Source organism: Notothenia coriiceps, unplaced genomic scaffold, assembly GCF_000735185.1.
Source record: "Notothenia coriiceps isolate Sejong01 unplaced genomic scaffold, NC01 NC01_scaffold00007353, whole genome shotgun sequence".
Taxonomy (NCBI): Eukaryota; Metazoa; Chordata; class Actinopteri; order Perciformes; family Nototheniidae; genus Notothenia; species Notothenia coriiceps.
The window spans coordinates 10060-27811 of NW_011340054.1; the positions used below are offsets into that span (position 1 = coordinate 10060).

The window sequence follows — 17752 nt, forward strand, 5'->3', positions numbered from 1 at the left end:
TTTTTTGTTAAGTAGCCTAATACAAGACGGAATTATATGTTGATATCCGCGCTACGGGTGCTCCGTGCATGATGCATGCAGTGACATGTAATATCCAAGGATTAGAGACTGTGTTGGATGCTGCTGTTTTGAGCATTGCAATATATTTAGTTTCATGATGTTATTTATTTATGATTATTTTTAGGCTCAGCAAAGATTTGTTGTCAGTTTGTATAGGTGTTGCTATCTGCTTCTTTTTTTTAGCGTGGTTCTACAATCAGAGTCAGAGTTACAAGGGTCTGTAAATGCAATGAAAAGAATTGGCCACAGCAAATCATTTATATTAAATGTAATTTGTACTTTTGAATACTTCAGTACAAAGGATGTATTGAATAATTTAAGTGATATATGTGTACACATATAAATCATTAGTCAAAACAGGACTACATTTGATTGAATTATAAAAGGTATATTTCGCAGATTCCTATTAAGCCTGCCCCCTTAAAAAAAAACGGCTCTCGCAAAGGAATGGAGCCATAAGATCCGGCTCCCTAGTTCAGAGAGCCATAATTCCCATCACTAGGGCCTTCAGTTAGTGAAACACATGATCAGTTGGATCGTGTCAGGGGACAGGGCAGGGTCAGGTGACTCACGTTGCTTTGCAAGAAAATCACTTAAAAGCAGCCATGTTTAGGACCTGCGTTTGTACAGAGTTCACTCACTGTATTAAAAAAGGGACATCACTCAGATGCAAGAAACAAGACAGAACTAGTATATCATTTATCATAAGAGATGTAGCAGAACTTACTTTTTAAGGTTGTTGTTTGTGATGTAGTTAATAGTTAACTATTGGGTCACATATTCAATTTACTTGGTCACTAATTCCATGCTGACTTTTGTATTTTACTTTGTTTGTATGCTTAATGAGCTTTTATTTATTTTGTTGCTGTGAAAAATAACAAATTAATGCAACTAAAAGATCAGATCTGGTGTTTTTTTTGCATATGTTTTCAGCTTGCACTCAACATGGGTGCTTATAGGGAAAGACAGTATTTGCTGATGTTGGTCCCTTACACAATGATTATCTATTCAGTGGGATGTGTCAGAAAACAGGCCATCAGAGATCAAAAGGGGGAGCACAGAAAGCTGATTAGCATGTGGTTTAAAGCGAGACAGAGGGCGAGACGCTCAAGGAGACGGAGCAAATGGGAGTCAGGTCACGGGAAGCAACACGTCACAGCCAACTCAATAAAACTCCTCTCATTCCCTCACCACCTCCACACCCCAGCCTCTGTGTGTGTGTGAGTACAGAGCGTGTGTGTCCACCCATATTTCTTGAATCATGTGACTTGACACGAGTAGTCATGCACAGTGTGAAAAGCCCCGCTATATATAGTAGGACAGTGTTGGGTTTCCCAGCAAAGCATTGTAGGAGTGTGATCATCTTTGTCCCATAAGAAAGTGCACAACACTGGCTTGTAATGTTTCTATTTGCTGTAGGTGTTAAGAGTCTAGCGGTGCTCCTGTGTGTCCACCCTGAAAGGTGAAATTAGGACACGAGAAGCCGTTTGTGATCCTCCTGTGTTGACTAAGCGCCGGTGGGATAGTACACATCAAGGATTAGATGTGTCTCAGGCCAATAAAATACATCTTATCTGGTTTTCTGAATGAAGTCATTGTGAAGAGACATAATGAGACAGTCAGTTTAACAGCTCTGTATTCAATGAATAACAAAACCTCAGTAATGGAGTCATTAGATTTAGCACTAAAGGACAAAGGTTTTTAATTTGTAACCTCATTGTTGGTTATGGTCGGTGGTGTATGTGACAAGATAAAGTGTTAATGTGAGCGAAAAATTCAGTCAGGAGATGTGTTGGGAAATCGTATTTGGTGTGCCGGGTTTTTTTTTCTCAAATTAAGAAAATTTTTAACTTTTGTACATAATAAAAATTGGATGAAAAAACGTATCATATTTAACAACATTAAAGAGGGTATAACATGACATATATCTGTATTTTATATCTGACTATGTAGTATAGCCTACTATGTATACCAAAAATCTTAAAGAAAATTACCGAGATAAGATGAACTGTGTCAGTACAAATCAAACATACTTGGTCCAAGAAATATCCTGCATATTAGTGTTTTACAAAAAAAAAATAGCACACTTGCAGCTATGAAATATCACGTGCAAGATCAGGAAGAAAGTGGTCATGCATGAAATTGATCTCATGACTCTGAGGGCATCCTTTCTTTATGATAGTAGTGGTCTTAAAACAATACCCGGTTGTTCAAAATAAAATCAATCATAGGCGCGCATGGCCTTACTTATCCTGACGCAGTATGGTCAAGCTCTAAAATAATTCAATCCTACATTTCCCAGAATACAATATAATTAGCATCCTTTGACAGGCCCTCTCAGTAAATGTCCTTATCTTTCAAATTCTGTGCCCTCAGTAATGCAGTCCCCATTAAAACTCATGACTAGTAGGCTAAACTGTTTTTTGGAGTTTCCTTTAAACAAATACAACTAAACCTAACTCTTACATTTGGGACTGGTTAGAAGATACAATGTAGAAGGAAAAAATAAATGGTACTCACATTTCTTCCCTTTTTTCAAGTTGGCGACATGTTCTCGAAACTATTATATAGTTGCGTATTTTTAGCCATTCTAGCAATGTTTCTCTATCTCACAGTATAAAACTTCGGTCCATAATGAAATATTTCGATTTATTGTTGACATTTCTTTAAAAGTTTCAATTAATGTCCCTTACAGCTTGACTTTTAATAATTGTTGTGATCCCCTGGTTTACAACCAAATACTTACAAAACCTAAAATATATAATTAGCAAATGTTTGCATGCTAAAATGCTAAACTAACTTTTAAAGATAAGATCATTTTTGAAAATGGCAAATTTAAACCAGGTAAGCGTTGTCACATTAGCATTGTCACTATTAGCATGTTAGCCCGCTGAAGTTAGCATTTTGCTAGAGCACTGCTGGGTCCAAACCATGGTCCAAACAGGCAAGAGCTAGGCTAGCATTTGCTGTAGAGCCTGAGTCCTGTTCATTTAAAACACAGTAGCATAACAAAGACATGGGCAGATTACAAATTAAAACATTTAGAATATGTAGCTGTATTTGAACCATAAGGGGGGGAAAAAGATTAAGTCAGTGACTAAAATGTCTTGAAGGGTACTTTTCATTTGATTTTTAAATAAAATAGATACTATATTGTGAATGAGCTATATTACAACATCTCTCAAAAGCCTGCATTATAGGGATAAAGTCATTGCAACTGCCTTGAGATAATGACTCAAATTAATAATGTATGACAATTCTCAAGTGGTTAGTTAGTCCTTGCTGCAAATCAATATAATTGATTATCTTACATTTTATTCATTAATAATTTAATGGAATACTTAAATTCATGGGCACTACCATCAAATACCAAAGTTAAAGACCTCATGTATGTAATAGCTCTGTTCATGATGTGCTGCTCTGATTAAAAGGTGGGAATCGTGCTCATTAAACATTGCAAGCAGCTTCTCGCTCAATTTTCCACATCATGACGTGGCGTGAAAAGAAAAGCCATTATGAAATATCACTGCAGGCAGACTTATCACCATGCTTTGCCTAACTTTCTGGAACTACTGTGGCTTTTTGAAAATCAGCAGCAAGCTAAAGATTAACAGAATTTTGTGTACACATTACCTCTGAAACACACACCATGCGAACCCGCCTGGGGATCAAAATGTCTGAACGTTTCGGGAGCTTAATTTCTTTTGTGCCTGATCATTTGGATGGTGTTGGGTTTTGACTTTTTAGAATTTTCCCAGGTATTGTAAGGTGTATTAGTCTTCATGCTTCATATAGCATGCTAAGGGCTAATGATAGGGAGAAGATGGTGCTGTTTAAAGACGCCGGTCTATTCCGAATCAACCTTTAACAGCTTTAAGGGATCAAAGGTCAAGAGTCCCCTTTGACCCTGGTGTCACCAAAATAATAACCTGAAGGCAGATGAGCCTGAGCTTCTCAAGGATGTAAGACACCATTGTGTTTGTGCTCGGGTGTAGCGTGTCTTGCTTGTGTACAAAAGTGAAGGCAAATGGATGACAGAGACGTAATGAGGAGTGATCTCAGAAAGACGCTGTTTCTGCCAAGCTGTTACACATTTTCTAACACTGGGGATACGGCCAATGGAGGGAGAGGGGAAACAAAAAATCCACAATGAGACACAGTGTCTCCAAGCAGACACAGTGGCCAACATTTCAAAGGTCTGGCTGGTGAGTGAGGGTCCGCCCAGCTCCAGTGCAGGTTGCCTTGGGCTGGCAGGTTGTTCCACTGCAGTGTGAGAGGACTTTTTCCTTCAGAGTGGGCAGGGCCGCTGGTGCTAACATATGTACGCTCCACAGGGGTCTGTGGCGGATATCTGGACGATGCATCCGTCATTAACCCCCGTCTCCCTGCTTCTCGCTGCGTTTCATTCGGCCTCCATCACTGCGCCTACTACTCTCTCTCGGATCTCACCCCTCATCTCTGCCTCCCTCTTTGTCTGGCCCGCGTTATCTTCATCCCCTGCTGTCCATCTCCCCGTCCTCCTCCCTTGCATATCTCCCTCTTTCTCTTTCCTCTCCCCCTGTGGCCTGCTTTTCATCTCTCCCAGTTTTACCCCCCACCACCAGCACCAATCCTCCCTTCTCCCTCTCTCTCTCTCTGCCCTTCACCACGTCTCTTTCTCCCCCCTCCCAACTCTACCCCTTCAACCCTCTCCCTAGATCCACTTTCCACCCCTCCTCCTGCTCCCCCTACTCCCCTAACTCACTCTCTCAACTCCCCCACACACCCCTCCTCCCCTTCTCTGTCCTCCGTTCAATCCTTCCTTCTGCAATCCCCCCCCCTCCCTCCCTCCCTCCCTTTCTCTCCTGCCATCTTGCAGGCCAGTGGAGCCAGACTGCAGGCGTTCAGGGAGTCACTGGACCTGCTGGGCAGCGGGTGACACAGATTTCCGGTGTATGTGTGTGTGTGTGTGTGTGTGTGTGTGTGTGTGTGTGTGTGTGTGTGTGTGTGTGGGGGTGTGTGGGTGTGTGTGTGTGTGTGCATGTAGAGCATGCACCGGACCTGCCAAGGCAGCGTGTAGGTGTGTTTGTGTGTCTGTGGGGTTGTGATAAGGCTCTCAGCCACACTATTAGGTGACTCATAATCCACACAACCTCACACACACATGAACACGTGTGTGTACAACCAGAAACATTGGACACATACACCCAATTAAATCCAAGCACACACACACTAGCGGACATAGCATAAACCCAGCCTGTAGACAAGTTCACATGGCCAATTTATTTGATTTCAAAAGGGCAAACAGAGCTATACAGTACAAGTTGCACATGAAATAATTTAGCCTAAGCTGAACTCATTCATTTCTTACTGATGCAGTGACGTCAGAACAACAGAAAACAAAACTCCCCGTTAGAAACAAAACATTTGGCTCCTTTTTTTTATGTTGAAACACAATACATCCAAACTGGAAAGGGATGTAGAAAAAGACATAATGTTTTCCAGATATTTACAGTCTATTTACAGCATTTTTTTTGTCGTCATCTAAATATTGACACACATTGGTATCCTTTTTTCTCTCCTCTCCGACTCACTGATTGTCAAAAGAAAGGATGGGAACGAGTTTGGACATTCTCTAACGGAGCTGCAGCTCCTCGTTAAGCACGAGATCTGACGAGATCTTTGAACCACAGTCTGAGTGTTATCATGGTGTCCTGTGTGCTTTTATTTACTGCAGCCCCTCAACAATCATCCAACCAGGATCCTCTGACAAATGCTGCCACCCACCCTATCAGTATTATCCATCCAAGGTGCTGTTGCTTCTCTCCTGTGCCAGACCCAAAGTAAAGTCGGAGCCCCTTAGATCAAACCCAGACACTCTGCTCTCAAACCCAGGACCCCCCGGCTTCCTCTTCAGCTCCTCACACTTCCTGTATTTACAGATCTGGTGTCCCCTCTTGCGATTGCGGCAGCTGCTGCACTGGTCGCAGTTCGTCTGTCGCCGACAAGGTACGCACTCCCCACACCTCTTCCTCTTCCTCCTCCCTCCGCTGCCCCCGCCCAGAGAGCCAGGTGAGTAGCCCTCGGCCACCAGCCCCTCGATGCCCTCAGCTCCCATGGCCGCGCTCCTCCAGTGGCCTCCCCCCATCTGGAAGCCTGCCAAGGGGAACAGAGCGGGGCTGAAGGGGAACCAAGCACCCAGGAAGGGCTGGAATTCGGTGCCACATCCAGAGGAGTCCTCTTCGTCCTCCTCGGGCCCCGACCCGCCTCCCTCCGCATCCCCCTTTGCCTCTACAGCCTCCCTTTTAACCGGCTGGCTGCTCTGTGCGCCCAGGCCGGCCTGCTCTGTGGAGGCCGGGGTCAGCGCCAGCAGCCCAGCGCGCATCAGCAGCTCTGCGGCGTGGGCCAGGTGGAGCCCGCTGGGCGACTCCCACATGTCAGGCCAGGAAGGGGCCCGGCGGGGCTTAGTGTGCGCAGGCTGGGCAGCCCGCTGCTGGGTCGGAGAGGGCTGGATCAGGCCTTTGACGTCCACGGCAGGGGAAGGGGTGGAGATGTAATGGGAGAGGCTGTAGGGGTGGTTGGAGCGCTTAAGGCTGGGTCTCAGAGGCTCATTGGGGATTTTAGCACTGCTGTGGGGCTGATCTGGGGAGGAAGGGCCAGCGATGTCTACGGCAGTGGACATAGCAATGGCTGTGTGGGGGGTGTCTGTCCTTGTGTGAGTGTGTGTGTGTGTGTATGTGTGTGTGTGTGTGTGTGTGTGTGTGTGTGTGTGTGTGTGTGTGTGTGTGTGTGTGTGTGTGTGTGTGTGTGTGTGTGTGTGGGAGGAGTGGTAAGGGAGAAGGGGATTGAAGCCGATGCGGGGTTGACAACCGTCCTGCTGTTACTTCAGCCAAAATGGCAAGCCTTGGCCTGTGTCCCTATTCCCATTCTCTGCAGCAGCCTCAGAGTCCTGGAGAGCTAGAAATGAATTGGGGATGAAGAGAGCAAGGTTAAGAATAGAAATATTGGAGAGACCAATACAGAAAGAGAGTAAACAGAGGAGATGAGACTGGGAGATATTTCTCAGCCAGAGGCACTAAACACTGTTTTTAAAGAAAAAAAACATAGATTTATATAGATTTAGAAATAAACTGCTTGAATAGAGACAAACCGTGCCTGTATCACACAGTGCATTGGTTGAATATGATTTCCGCATACAGGAGGCAGTATCCCTTTAAGAATTTCACGGTATATCAATGCAATCAATAACAGAGCGACAACAATATGCAAAGATATGCGCATATGCGCAGGTCAAATGTGGAGCGCGCTTTTCAAATACATTTTGACGACTGCTGTTATGTGTGCCAGGCAAAGCTTAAGCTGAACAGAAGAAGACTAAATAGAGGACCGCAAAAAAACAGGCTGTCTTTTGTCTGGTATCGACGACGAGGAGCGAGGTGCGCAACGATGCGGTTGCTGTGGATAAAAAAAGACCAGGCTATATTCCATGTCCACATTTGTAGAAAATCTACTCCAGTGATTGAACACGGGACACATATGTTGTTACAGGACAACACTGTATACCCTTTTCTGGGTCGATCTGGACACCTAATCGATCATTTCACCGTAATTCATGTTACCTAAGAAGACTGTGCTCGACCGACGCCACGACGAGCTGACCACAGTCCGAGTGGTCTCTGCGACACGGCGCTGCGCGCAGGAAAAAGGCGACAAAACCAAAACAGCGAAAATCAACAGGAAGTATTGTTAAAACGTCTCGTCTTACCTTCCAAATAGGGTCCAAACTCTCCTGTCAAACATATGATGAAGTCATGAACTAATGGCGTGGTGATTGTAGTGTATATGGACGGTGGAGCTGCCGATTCCTCCTCCACCTCTCCGTCCCGGAGGGTCTGCAAACACTCTGCACGGAATTTGGGGGCGTCGCTCAAAATGCGAAGTGGACTCTGCAGCCGAGACCGTGGTCAGAGCGACCCCATAATATCCCCAGGAACACGTCAACATACACGGACAGCTGTCAGTGGGTAGACTTTAGGGTGACAGATTAAAGCCCCATTACTATGCATCAGACACCCTTTTGTATCAATGGGCGTTACTACAAGTGACACCAATTATCCTTTTATCATGTTAAATATTTAAAATAGGCCTACAACAACTTTTTAAATACAGGCCAGGCCAACATTTACACATTTTTGTCAATATATTCAAATTAATTTAAAGTTATTCATTACGGTGTGTTATTACAGCAGTCTAATGCATAGATAAGTTTCCATCTCAATTAAAAAAAATAAGTCTTTAAGGCTTGTGCCATTAACTAGCCTACATTAAAGTCCTGTTTAATCACCGGAGAAACTACTAAATATGATCGTTATTGTTAAGTAATACCTTTATTTTTGTATATTTAATATGACTGTAGCCTTTGTGCATATTATTGTATATTTGATTTGTTTTATTAATATGTTTACTACTTTGGCAATAAAGTTTTCTGATCTCATGTCAATAAAGTTTATTTGAATTACAGCGCTGTAATGCGTAGCCTCATTATCTTAATTAAACGCACCTGTGCGTAAAGCTTTAATCAGCTTAGCAGTGAATTAGTGCGAAGACTAGAATTGCATTCAAATTGAGATGTGAATGTATGCATTGTCTTTTCTGTCTGGAAAGAACGCACATCAATAACCTATTGTAAATGGCTCGGACCTTGGCCTAAATAAAATATTTCATCCGTATTTTCTGGCCAGGTCGGTGTTTACACATTACATTTTAACATGTATATTTAGGAAATAACTCGAAGCGAAACGTTCCCCTTTGTTTGGGGGGGTGGGGGGATATGTACATTTTCTATAGTTTGAAGTAAGTAGTATCCCCACGGGAAGCCTTTTCATTATTGGTTATTCATACTTAATGAACGCACAACTGGATTTGTTGTCTTCAGTGTAGCATATAGTCGACATAATCGAATCGCATTTGCTTAAAAACAACAATAATTAAACTAATAATTCTAAAATAAAAAGTATTGTTTACCAAACATAGGCTTGTCAGATTGAATTATCCGTCAAAGTGTGTTAGCCTCCTTAGCATAAGTAGCATTGAGCTAATGTTGCTCCACTTGTAACGCAGGTAATTGTTGACACTCAGATGTGTGTTGTCCCTCTGTGAGCAGCACTCTGTTAGGTGACTCTTCACGCGGGGACGGTGTACTCCACTCCACCTCTTGTGAGAGCCCTCCGTTGCATTTGGCACGCAGCCAGATACTTCGTGCGTGTGTCAGTGTGTGTGTATCTACGTGCGTGTGCGTGTCACAGGGGCCCACCGTACCCACTGTCTGGCCAGGACTATCCGTGTAAACACAGCGTCTTCTAGTGGTCACCACAAATACTGCCACTTCTTAAAATGGCCACTGACACACACACACACACACACACACACACACACACACACACACACACACACACACAGTTTGGCCCTTGGCTCCTATACAAGAAAACACCTCCAAAAACAAACATGCCAAGCCAACAAAATCAGGTCACTTATTAAGTTTTATTCACAATATACAGAACAATGAGTCAAGTCGTCACACCGCACGCAGCCAGTAGAAAATAAATCTGATGGAATAAGCAATATATATTATTTTCTAAGCAAGTTTTTGAATACTTTACAGATTAAATACAAGTTCGCTCAGGAAGCAGACAGTAAAACTGGTAAACAAGAAGCCGATAGTGTTGATTGGAGAGAAATTCATTGAAGACAAAACTCCTGAATAAGCAGCTCATGGTGCAAAAATCATACCATGTAACATTCATATGGGTTATGTGCATTTCAACTCTGGGTGTCGCGGGCTAATGATTTAAAAATAAAGCCTTTCCTTAATTCAAATGACCGACTTAAATGAAGCCCTGCCTCAAAGAACGTCAGGTTTTATAATGCTCCACTCTGGGGAGAGGAGAAGGAAGGGGAAACACTGTTGACACCAGACGTGAAGCTACTATGCATGCACTGTGAAATATTTCACTTAAAATCAGGTCCAGTGAGTATTTTAACTGAATTCCACACATAAAGTAGGTCAAAATGTAACTTTATTCATAGTACCTCCATGTCTGTGTGCTGATTGTCAAAGTCCTTCCTTATCTCTCCTCAAGTGACCTTTGATTGAAGTAATGTCGGATTACGTAGAAACAGCGTGAATCAAATCAAAATACCACAAAATGTTTTGTTCTGAGCATAAAGTATATCCACCGCTTGATTTAATTGCGACAATACCATAACAATCCGTGCGACACTGCGATGGTAATAAATGATTGGACAAACAAGGGTCGGGTGTATTAGAAGTGAAAGGGTGAGCGCAAGGTTCTCCAATTGGGCGGCTTAAGCATCTTTCTTTTTGATGATGAGCGGTCCCACGTTGTCCCCGGTTTCATCGTTGTGTTTGGCGTGGGCTCCGTCGCAGAAAGGGAACTGTAAACAGAGGGAAACAAAAGTTGCTCTTATCAAGTTCAAGCCCTTTGTGCTGCAGTGAAACGACTGGACACTGTTAGCCAATATTGATGTAATCTCCCAGAAAGCACCTTATACTAAGACAGAGACCAAACTACAGAGCAGACATGTTAGTAGTATTATCATCAGTCTCAAAGTGACTGAAGACCATTTTTATCTTTACGATCGTGAACAAATCAAATCCTGAAATAGCTCTACTCAAGACGCCTAAGCCCCAGTGGTTATACATTTAAAAATATTCAACTTTGCAGACAGAAGCGATTTGTTGAACTCAGATGTTCCTTGTCCTTTATTTTATGTACATAGGGCATATTTTAGATCTTGTTAAAAGACTTTCGCAAAAAGTACAACTTGGGATATTTCAAGTATGAGGTCTATTGTTTTCAAATGTAACCTATATACAGAACGATAGCGGCCCACTCAATTATTCTCAGATTGACATAAAAGCCATAAATCAGTCTCACTAAGTGTTTAACTTACTTCAGCCAACACCCAAGGCCTCTGATATGGTTGGCAGAGCTTAATGATAAGATTTCAATAAGCTGTCAAAGAAAAAACACTTGTGAACTATGTGAACTGGAGTGACCCTTTATGGTGGAAAGCTAAGGGAGTTACTAGCTTAGAATGTCTAATATCAGTATACATTTAACAATAAATCAAACACTGAAATTAAGTGCAGTTATGTATGCTCTAAAGTAGCTGCTAACCTTCTTTGACTTCCAGCAGCGGCAGTACACAGCCTTGGTGCCGATGTCCTCCATGTCGAAGCTGTGCACCACTTTGGGGCTGTCTTTACTGATGCAGGTGTTTACCTGGCCCTTTTTACAGCCCCGTCCACTCAGGTAATGGCTGACTAGGAAACCTCCGACAGCTGCAACCACTGCGACTGGCACCGCAACCACAAAATGCTCTGAAAGAGGAGACGCAGTGTGAGTGGAGATACAGAAAAGTATTATTATTATTATTATTATTATTATTATCATCATTCAGAAATACACATTTCTGTGGCTTGGTAAAGACATCACAGGTGGTTTTCCTATCTTAGAAACACCCCCAAATTGAATGCATCTCAATACAGTGTTATGGCTAACTTTGCCCTACATAAAACAGAGTCAGAACCAATAAAATGATAGGGTTCACAAAAAAAAAAAAGTATTGGATGTATATTTTACTGGCTTGCATTACACAGCACAGGTTTACTGGACAACAACTGGACACTTCATGATACATACCAGGGTCTATGGTATCCATTGCCCATTTAAATACCCTTGTAATCACTGAACCTGTGTTAAAATATTGTTTTTCTGCATGTTACTGACCTTTTGGCTTGGAAGTAATATTTAGGCTTGGAAGTAATATTTTAAGCACTTGCTGCACTACTTCTGTCTGTTGACGTTTGGGGCCCTGCTGTCAGTCCTGATCAGCAGGTTCAGTTATTAGCTGCTTTGTTAGGGAAGCTGGCTGGAGTCAATGATACGTTAAGATACTGTAGTATGTGCTGTAATCGCCTCCGAGTATGGCCTGATAGCTGATGGGCCAAAACTATCTGAGTGATAGTCTAAAGTTGGGAACACAACATGAGGATGCATCCAACAGGGCTGACTGCCCAGTGACGTAGCTAGCTACATGGCTGTTTAGCTAAGTAGCTGCTGAATAAGTAACTAACTGCTGAAATAAGATACAAATGTTTAATTATATATTCCCTAAATGTACTCAGATTCATAATCTCCATTCAACCCTTCTTAAATGCTAGCTTACAAACAACCGTAACGTTAGCATTCACTGAGCTCGCCAGGGTAATGTCAGGTCACACAGACGTGTTAAGTTTACGTTGAGCGGCAAATGACAAGTCATGTAATGCTAGCATGTTATTAGCTAGCTTGGATACTTTACCTTTTGTTAACGAGAATCCTGAGCTGGATAATGCGGGCATCGGTATCTGTGACATGGCTGGTAAACCCGGGGTTGATGTTTTTCGCTGAACGGTGTGTTGTTTTTGGATAAGCACTCAGCAGCAAGGTCAACTGAGAATCTTACGTGAACTCTCCCCGCTACACAAGAACCGTGCTCGGCCGCCTACGTGCTGTGCAGCAGCCAATCAGCTCAAAGAGAGGAGGAGTTATGCCAGAGCAAGAGACCAATCCACGCGTACTTCCGGCTTCGCTTTAGTACTCTTTGAAGGATTTACTGCAACTGAAATCTCAAATATGATTCATTAACTACCTCTATATTGTTTATGACCCAGCAAGGAGGTCTCAAGGTCAATTACAAAGATGCCATTTCAATTGTTGAATCAAATATGCTTTAAAAAAAAAAATAAAGTAATTCTTGACCGTCTAAACTTTTAAGTGGCAAAAATAATCTGGTTTTATTCCGTAACCTTCAAATACAGTTCACAGCCTCCATATGAGAAGTTTGCTCTATCTGTGCCAAAACGGTGTTATTTTAGGATGAACCCCAATAGCGATTACTCCAATAATTACTTATGCATTCATTAACTTGACATGTAATGATTATATCACGTAGTGAACGACGGTAAGGATCCACTGGAGGATAGCCATCTTGATTGTTCAAGCTTTGTCGAGTCCCATTTCCTTCTTCAGTAAGTTATTTCTCTTCAACACAGAAATGCTATGAAGAACCACTAATATGAAGAACCACTGCTGTCCATTCTTCAATATTTAAAAAAACATATAACAAGTCTTAATTTAGTAAATAACTGTTGATATATAGCGAATTTAACATCTAATAAATGTTATACACTTAAATGGTTTAGATAAAAGCCCCCCAAGAGGGCTACAGGATATCATGGCCATTTTGATATTAAAAACGTATGTCCCAATATATCCATGAGGTAAGGCCTGTGTAATATCTTAATACAATTAATTTATTAATACTGTAAATGCATTATTTTGAACCAACATATTTAAACTTTTGATTGACACTCAAATACTAACTTCTACAAATCATGTTGTGATACATTTCAAAACCCTTTATGTAAAGTTTTGTTAAACAATCAGACCAACAGTGAAACCGTGTGGTGAAGGCAGGTAGTATTCATCCTGTCCATTTCCTGTTTAACTGGGTCATGAATGTGACCCAGCTTCACATGTTCCTACTTCTGGATGTACTCCAATAGGGTCTGAGAATGAGTCAACACAGGAATCATGGGTTTTTATTACACAGTTTAATCAACACACAAAGCTCAACGAGCCTCTCAGGTAATTCAATATACAGAGGTTTTGTGCAAGAAGAGTGGGTTCTCCTCGCACCCAGAGCCCAAGCCAGTCCCATAGCCATTTAAGATGTTAGCCTCTAATTCAACAATAGCAACAACAACAAAAAAGGAAAGGGAAAAAAATGCAACCTAAAGAGTTATGGGGGGGGGGGGGGGGCGGGGGAACTAAGAAAAATAAATTGCTTAAATACCTGGTCCAGAACCTCCACTTTGTGAATAACGAAAAGTTGGTGGTAGTGGTGGGGTGGCATGGGGTTACAATTGTGCGTGCATGTGTGTCTATGTGTGTGTACAAAGGGGTCAACTGGTTAGGGAGGGAGGGAGTTTGGAGCAGGAGATGTGGGGATAAATTCAAGTCCTTTCGTAGAATCCAACAGAAGACCAAAATAGCCCATGTGCATTTTTTTTTCATCTTACATAGCCTGCAATGATTTATTTTAAGTATTCATTGTATAAAATACAGAGTGCCCTTTGACTCGCATGCGAAAACAAATTGCTTTCTTGTATTGTCACCTCTGACAGATGGGATTTGAAAGGACAACAAAACAAGAAAGGGTGCAGAGTGTAAAAATCCCTCAAATGTATTGTCCCCCCACTGCCCTGGAAAAAAAAGAAGTCCCCTCTAAGTTTTACTGATGCTCAAAAGGAATGCTTTTAACGTCTGGGGAAGGTGGGTGAGGATGCAGGAGTTTGTGTAGGAAAAAGGAGGAGTTTAAGGAGGGGGGGGGGGGCAAACTGCATGTTGGCAAAGTGTAACGGAAGTCAGAGGTCACGAGGGAGGTGAAAAGGGAGAAGGTAAAGAGATGGGTGTTACCATTTCAAGTTGACAATATGTACACTGGAGGGTGGAGAGGTGAGCTGAGAGGCAGGTGGGAGGGAAAGGGAGACAGAGTAAAACAGAGGGAGAAGAGAGGGGGGGCAGAGGGAGTTTTACAGGTACTCTGGTGAAGGGGAGGCGTGGCTCAAAGAAAGCACTCCAATGGAAACCAACAAGATCTTGTTTTAAACTTTTCATTTGTTTTGAATGGTTTTTTGTTTGTTTTCTCTTTACGTCTGAAGCTCCCCTAACCTTACGTTGTAGAGGTGGTTGGCATTGATTCTACCTCCCCAATACTACATTGCATACTTTTGTGTCCATTCCCGAGCTATTTTGTTGTACCTGTGAACAAGCAGAGGGAGAGAAAAGTCGTTAGTGGTTTAACCTTATAAAAACAAGTCAGTAGGGAACAGCGACTCGGTCACCTCCGTTATTTTCCACGTGTGCATCATAAGTTCTGCAGCCACCCTTGCAGAGGCAGCAGCAGCAGAGATGCCAGCTGGCTGTCACTCTACAAGGGCACAGAGTTCTGCCACCTTGCACCCATTTTATTTGGCTAGTTTGTTTTTCATCACCAATGCGGTAAATGTTCAGGAGCCAATGCTGCTGCAGATGTAGCATACCAAATGGAAAGCCATTCTGTCTGAACTGAACACCCATCCTAAGGTTGTTCCTGTGTGATTCTTCGTACCAGAGAATATCAAACGGGGCAAAGAAGCACAAAGGCTAACACTAGTTTGGACTTCCTCTTAATTCTGTTATCGTGTGCTACGAGAGGAAAGGAACAGATCATTTTGAAATGTTGTGATTGATAATCGACATCACAGTGAAGTAGCTCAGATTCTTATGTTGTAAAAAAAGAAATAATATTTCAACAAAAGGCATACAACGCTATCTGGAAAAGGTTTGCTAAAGGCACATTATAGTATCAATTTACAGGATGCTCACACTTAGTGTTAGCATTGAACTGACTGTCCTTTTTGCCAATTAATAACTGAAGATTATTCAAATAAGAATGCTGCATCCTCAATGTGATGAAGACAAAAAGGCACATTTTCTATGAACAAAAAATTCTAAATCAAGAACATGATGGCGCCAAAGATGTCTACAATACGTAGATCTGTTTAGTTTTATGTCACAGCGATCTCAGCTTTAGCATCATGATAAATATGAATCCAGTCATATATAACGCAGGCTAAAGACAGTTTATAATGGATCATTTGACAGCAGGCATGTCAGAAATCAGAACGGGTATACACTGCTAAAACTCCAACTTACATTGGAGATCTGTGATCATGCAAGCCCCCCTTAAAATATAACGCAAATTACAACAGATCTGGCAGATATCCAGCCCATTTCAGGTGGCCAATCAGGGCCAATCTGCTTGGTTTACGAGACTTATTCAAGTAAGAGGTCTGTACATTTTTGAAGCCTGTATGTTTGCTTTCAAACTGTGGAGAAGGCAACACTAGCTTATGTAAAAGTTACAAAACAAAGCGGTGGTGGGTATGATCTGTTACTGGTGTGTCGTGAACACTGTAAGTCTACTGCACACATTTGACCAGTGACCCTGTTAAAAATAAATCAATAATCTTTAACAAACGTTCCACCAGTAGCCAGTTTGAGGCATCAACTTTGATCAGAACAAGCATTAGCTGACAGCTCAAGCTCATAAGATGTGGTTTGTGTGTCGAAATGAACCATTGAAACAAGGCAAAATAAAAAAACTAATTATGGAGAAACAACATGAAGCTCATAACTTACTTTTCCCTGTCCGTCTTGTAGATGCGGGCGATCTCGGGTACTAAGGGGTCGTCCGGGTTGGGGTCACACAGCAGAGAGCAGATGGACAGGAGGACTGGAACAGGACAGGTGACCAATAAGTATTCACAAATAGAAAATACATGTAATTTTCTCCTCGGGTGACCCTTGGGTGCAAGTCAGGCTGAGTACTTGTGATGCCTACAGAAATGTTGATAACACATGCAATTTCAGATGTAAAAAATAGAAAACTGTGGTTCATGACACCCAGCGATAAGCACTGAATGATAGGGAGAAAGCTGACATTTACAGAGAGAAGCGTCGAGTCTGATACAAGGACCTCCGAGTGAGAAATGTTGTAGTGTATTATCTGTGGGAAGCAATTTCGTTTATTACTGCTATTCCTCTTTAACCATATGTGTACTTTAAGGAGTAAGGGAGTTTACCTTTGGAGATGGTGAGAGCCGGAGACCACTGTGATCGCAGAATGTCAAGACAAATGCTGCCGTTGCTGTTGATATTTGGGTGGTAGATTCTTGTGGTAAATGCAACCTTATTGCAGACGGGGAGAAAAGACAGGAAACAGAATGATGTAAAGCTGTGCAGGCAGGAGGCATTCTCTGTGCCTCACTGGTACTGTGTTTATTAAGCACTTTCTTTGCTTAGGTCTTGCCTACCTTTGGCGGTTTGAAGGGGTAGTCTGTGGGGAAGTGAATGGTCAAGAAGAAAACCCCGCTCTGATAAGGACTGTCATTCTAATGTGGGGGGGGGAGGAGAGAAAACCATCTAATTAGTGACTGAAGTAAACAAATGTATACAAATAAAACCAGAGTGCTGCTGTCTTTGACAACAAATATTAAATTCAGTTTACTTTGACCTATTCAGATGCCGTTTAAAATGTAAGTGAAAATGTTTGTGAGCATATGAGAGAGGGTTAATTGCTAGAAAAAAAAGAGCTAGAATGCATTTAATTAAGCAGGGATGCAAACTCATCAGGTATGAAAAAGGTGACAAGGATCAGAGCCCCCCACCCCACGGAATATCGGCTTTAAAATGAGGAATAACAGAGGATTTTAGCAGTCAGAACAACTAAAGCAGTTAATAATAACAGAAACGCCAAAGAGTCACATCTAATAGAAATATATAAAAGCATTTATTTTAAATTGTGGAGCAGTCAGTTTATAATTTTGGCAGCACTGTTGAGCATTTTGAAAATGTATTTTCGTGCCTCTGTGCAAGGCTTAGTCTTTCTATCTTTATAGCCACATGGTGTAAAGTAACTAAGTTCATAAACTCAACAAGTACTATACTTGGGCACAATTTTGAGATACTTGTACTTTATTTAAGTATTTCAATGTTTTGCTACTTTGTTCTTCTACTCCACTACAGTTCAGAGGTACATG

General features: G+C 42.1%; 3 protein-coding genes across 3 annotated transcripts in view; all 3 read right to left on the reverse strand.

Annotated features, from left to right (window-relative positions):
• Positions 1-5307: 5307 nt before the first annotated feature.
• Positions 5308-8471, reverse strand: LOC104943990 (CXXC-type zinc finger protein 5-like). Its single transcript, XM_010769457.1, has 2 exons — positions 7805-8471; positions 5308-6996 (listed from the first exon to the last, which is right to left on the reverse strand). Exon 2 carries the CDS (start codon positions 6719-6721, stop codon positions 5837-5839), a length of 885 nt encoding a protein of 294 aa, XP_010767759.1. The 5' UTR covers positions 6722-6996; positions 7805-8471; the 3' UTR covers positions 5308-5836.
• Positions 8472-9560: 1089 nt separating this feature from the next.
• Positions 9561-12615, reverse strand: LOC104943991 (CDGSH iron-sulfur domain-containing protein 1). The gene is made up of 3 exons (XM_010769458.1): positions 12427-12615; positions 11241-11443; positions 9561-10494 (listed from the first exon to the last, which is right to left on the reverse strand). The coding sequence occupies exons 1-3, from the start codon at positions 12479-12481 to the stop codon at positions 10405-10407; spliced, it is 348 nt and encodes a 115-aa protein (XP_010767760.1). The 5' UTR covers positions 12482-12615; the 3' UTR covers positions 9561-10404.
• A 1077-nt stretch (positions 12616-13692) lies between these two features.
• The window catches only part of LOC104943992 (ubiquitin-conjugating enzyme E2 D2), a 92690-nt gene continuing 88630 nt past the window's right edge, over positions 13693-17752 (reverse strand). Inside the window, exons 4-7 of the mRNA XM_010769459.1 lie at positions 17027-17104; positions 16796-16901; positions 16353-16446; positions 13693-14930 (exon numbers count right to left, since the gene is read on the reverse strand). Coding sequence (XP_010767761.1) covers positions 14885-14930; positions 16353-16446; positions 16796-16901; positions 17027-17104 — 324 coding nt within the window. The 3' untranslated portion in view covers positions 13693-14884. The remainder of the gene's footprint in view (positions 14931-16352; positions 16447-16795; positions 16902-17026; positions 17105-17752) is intronic.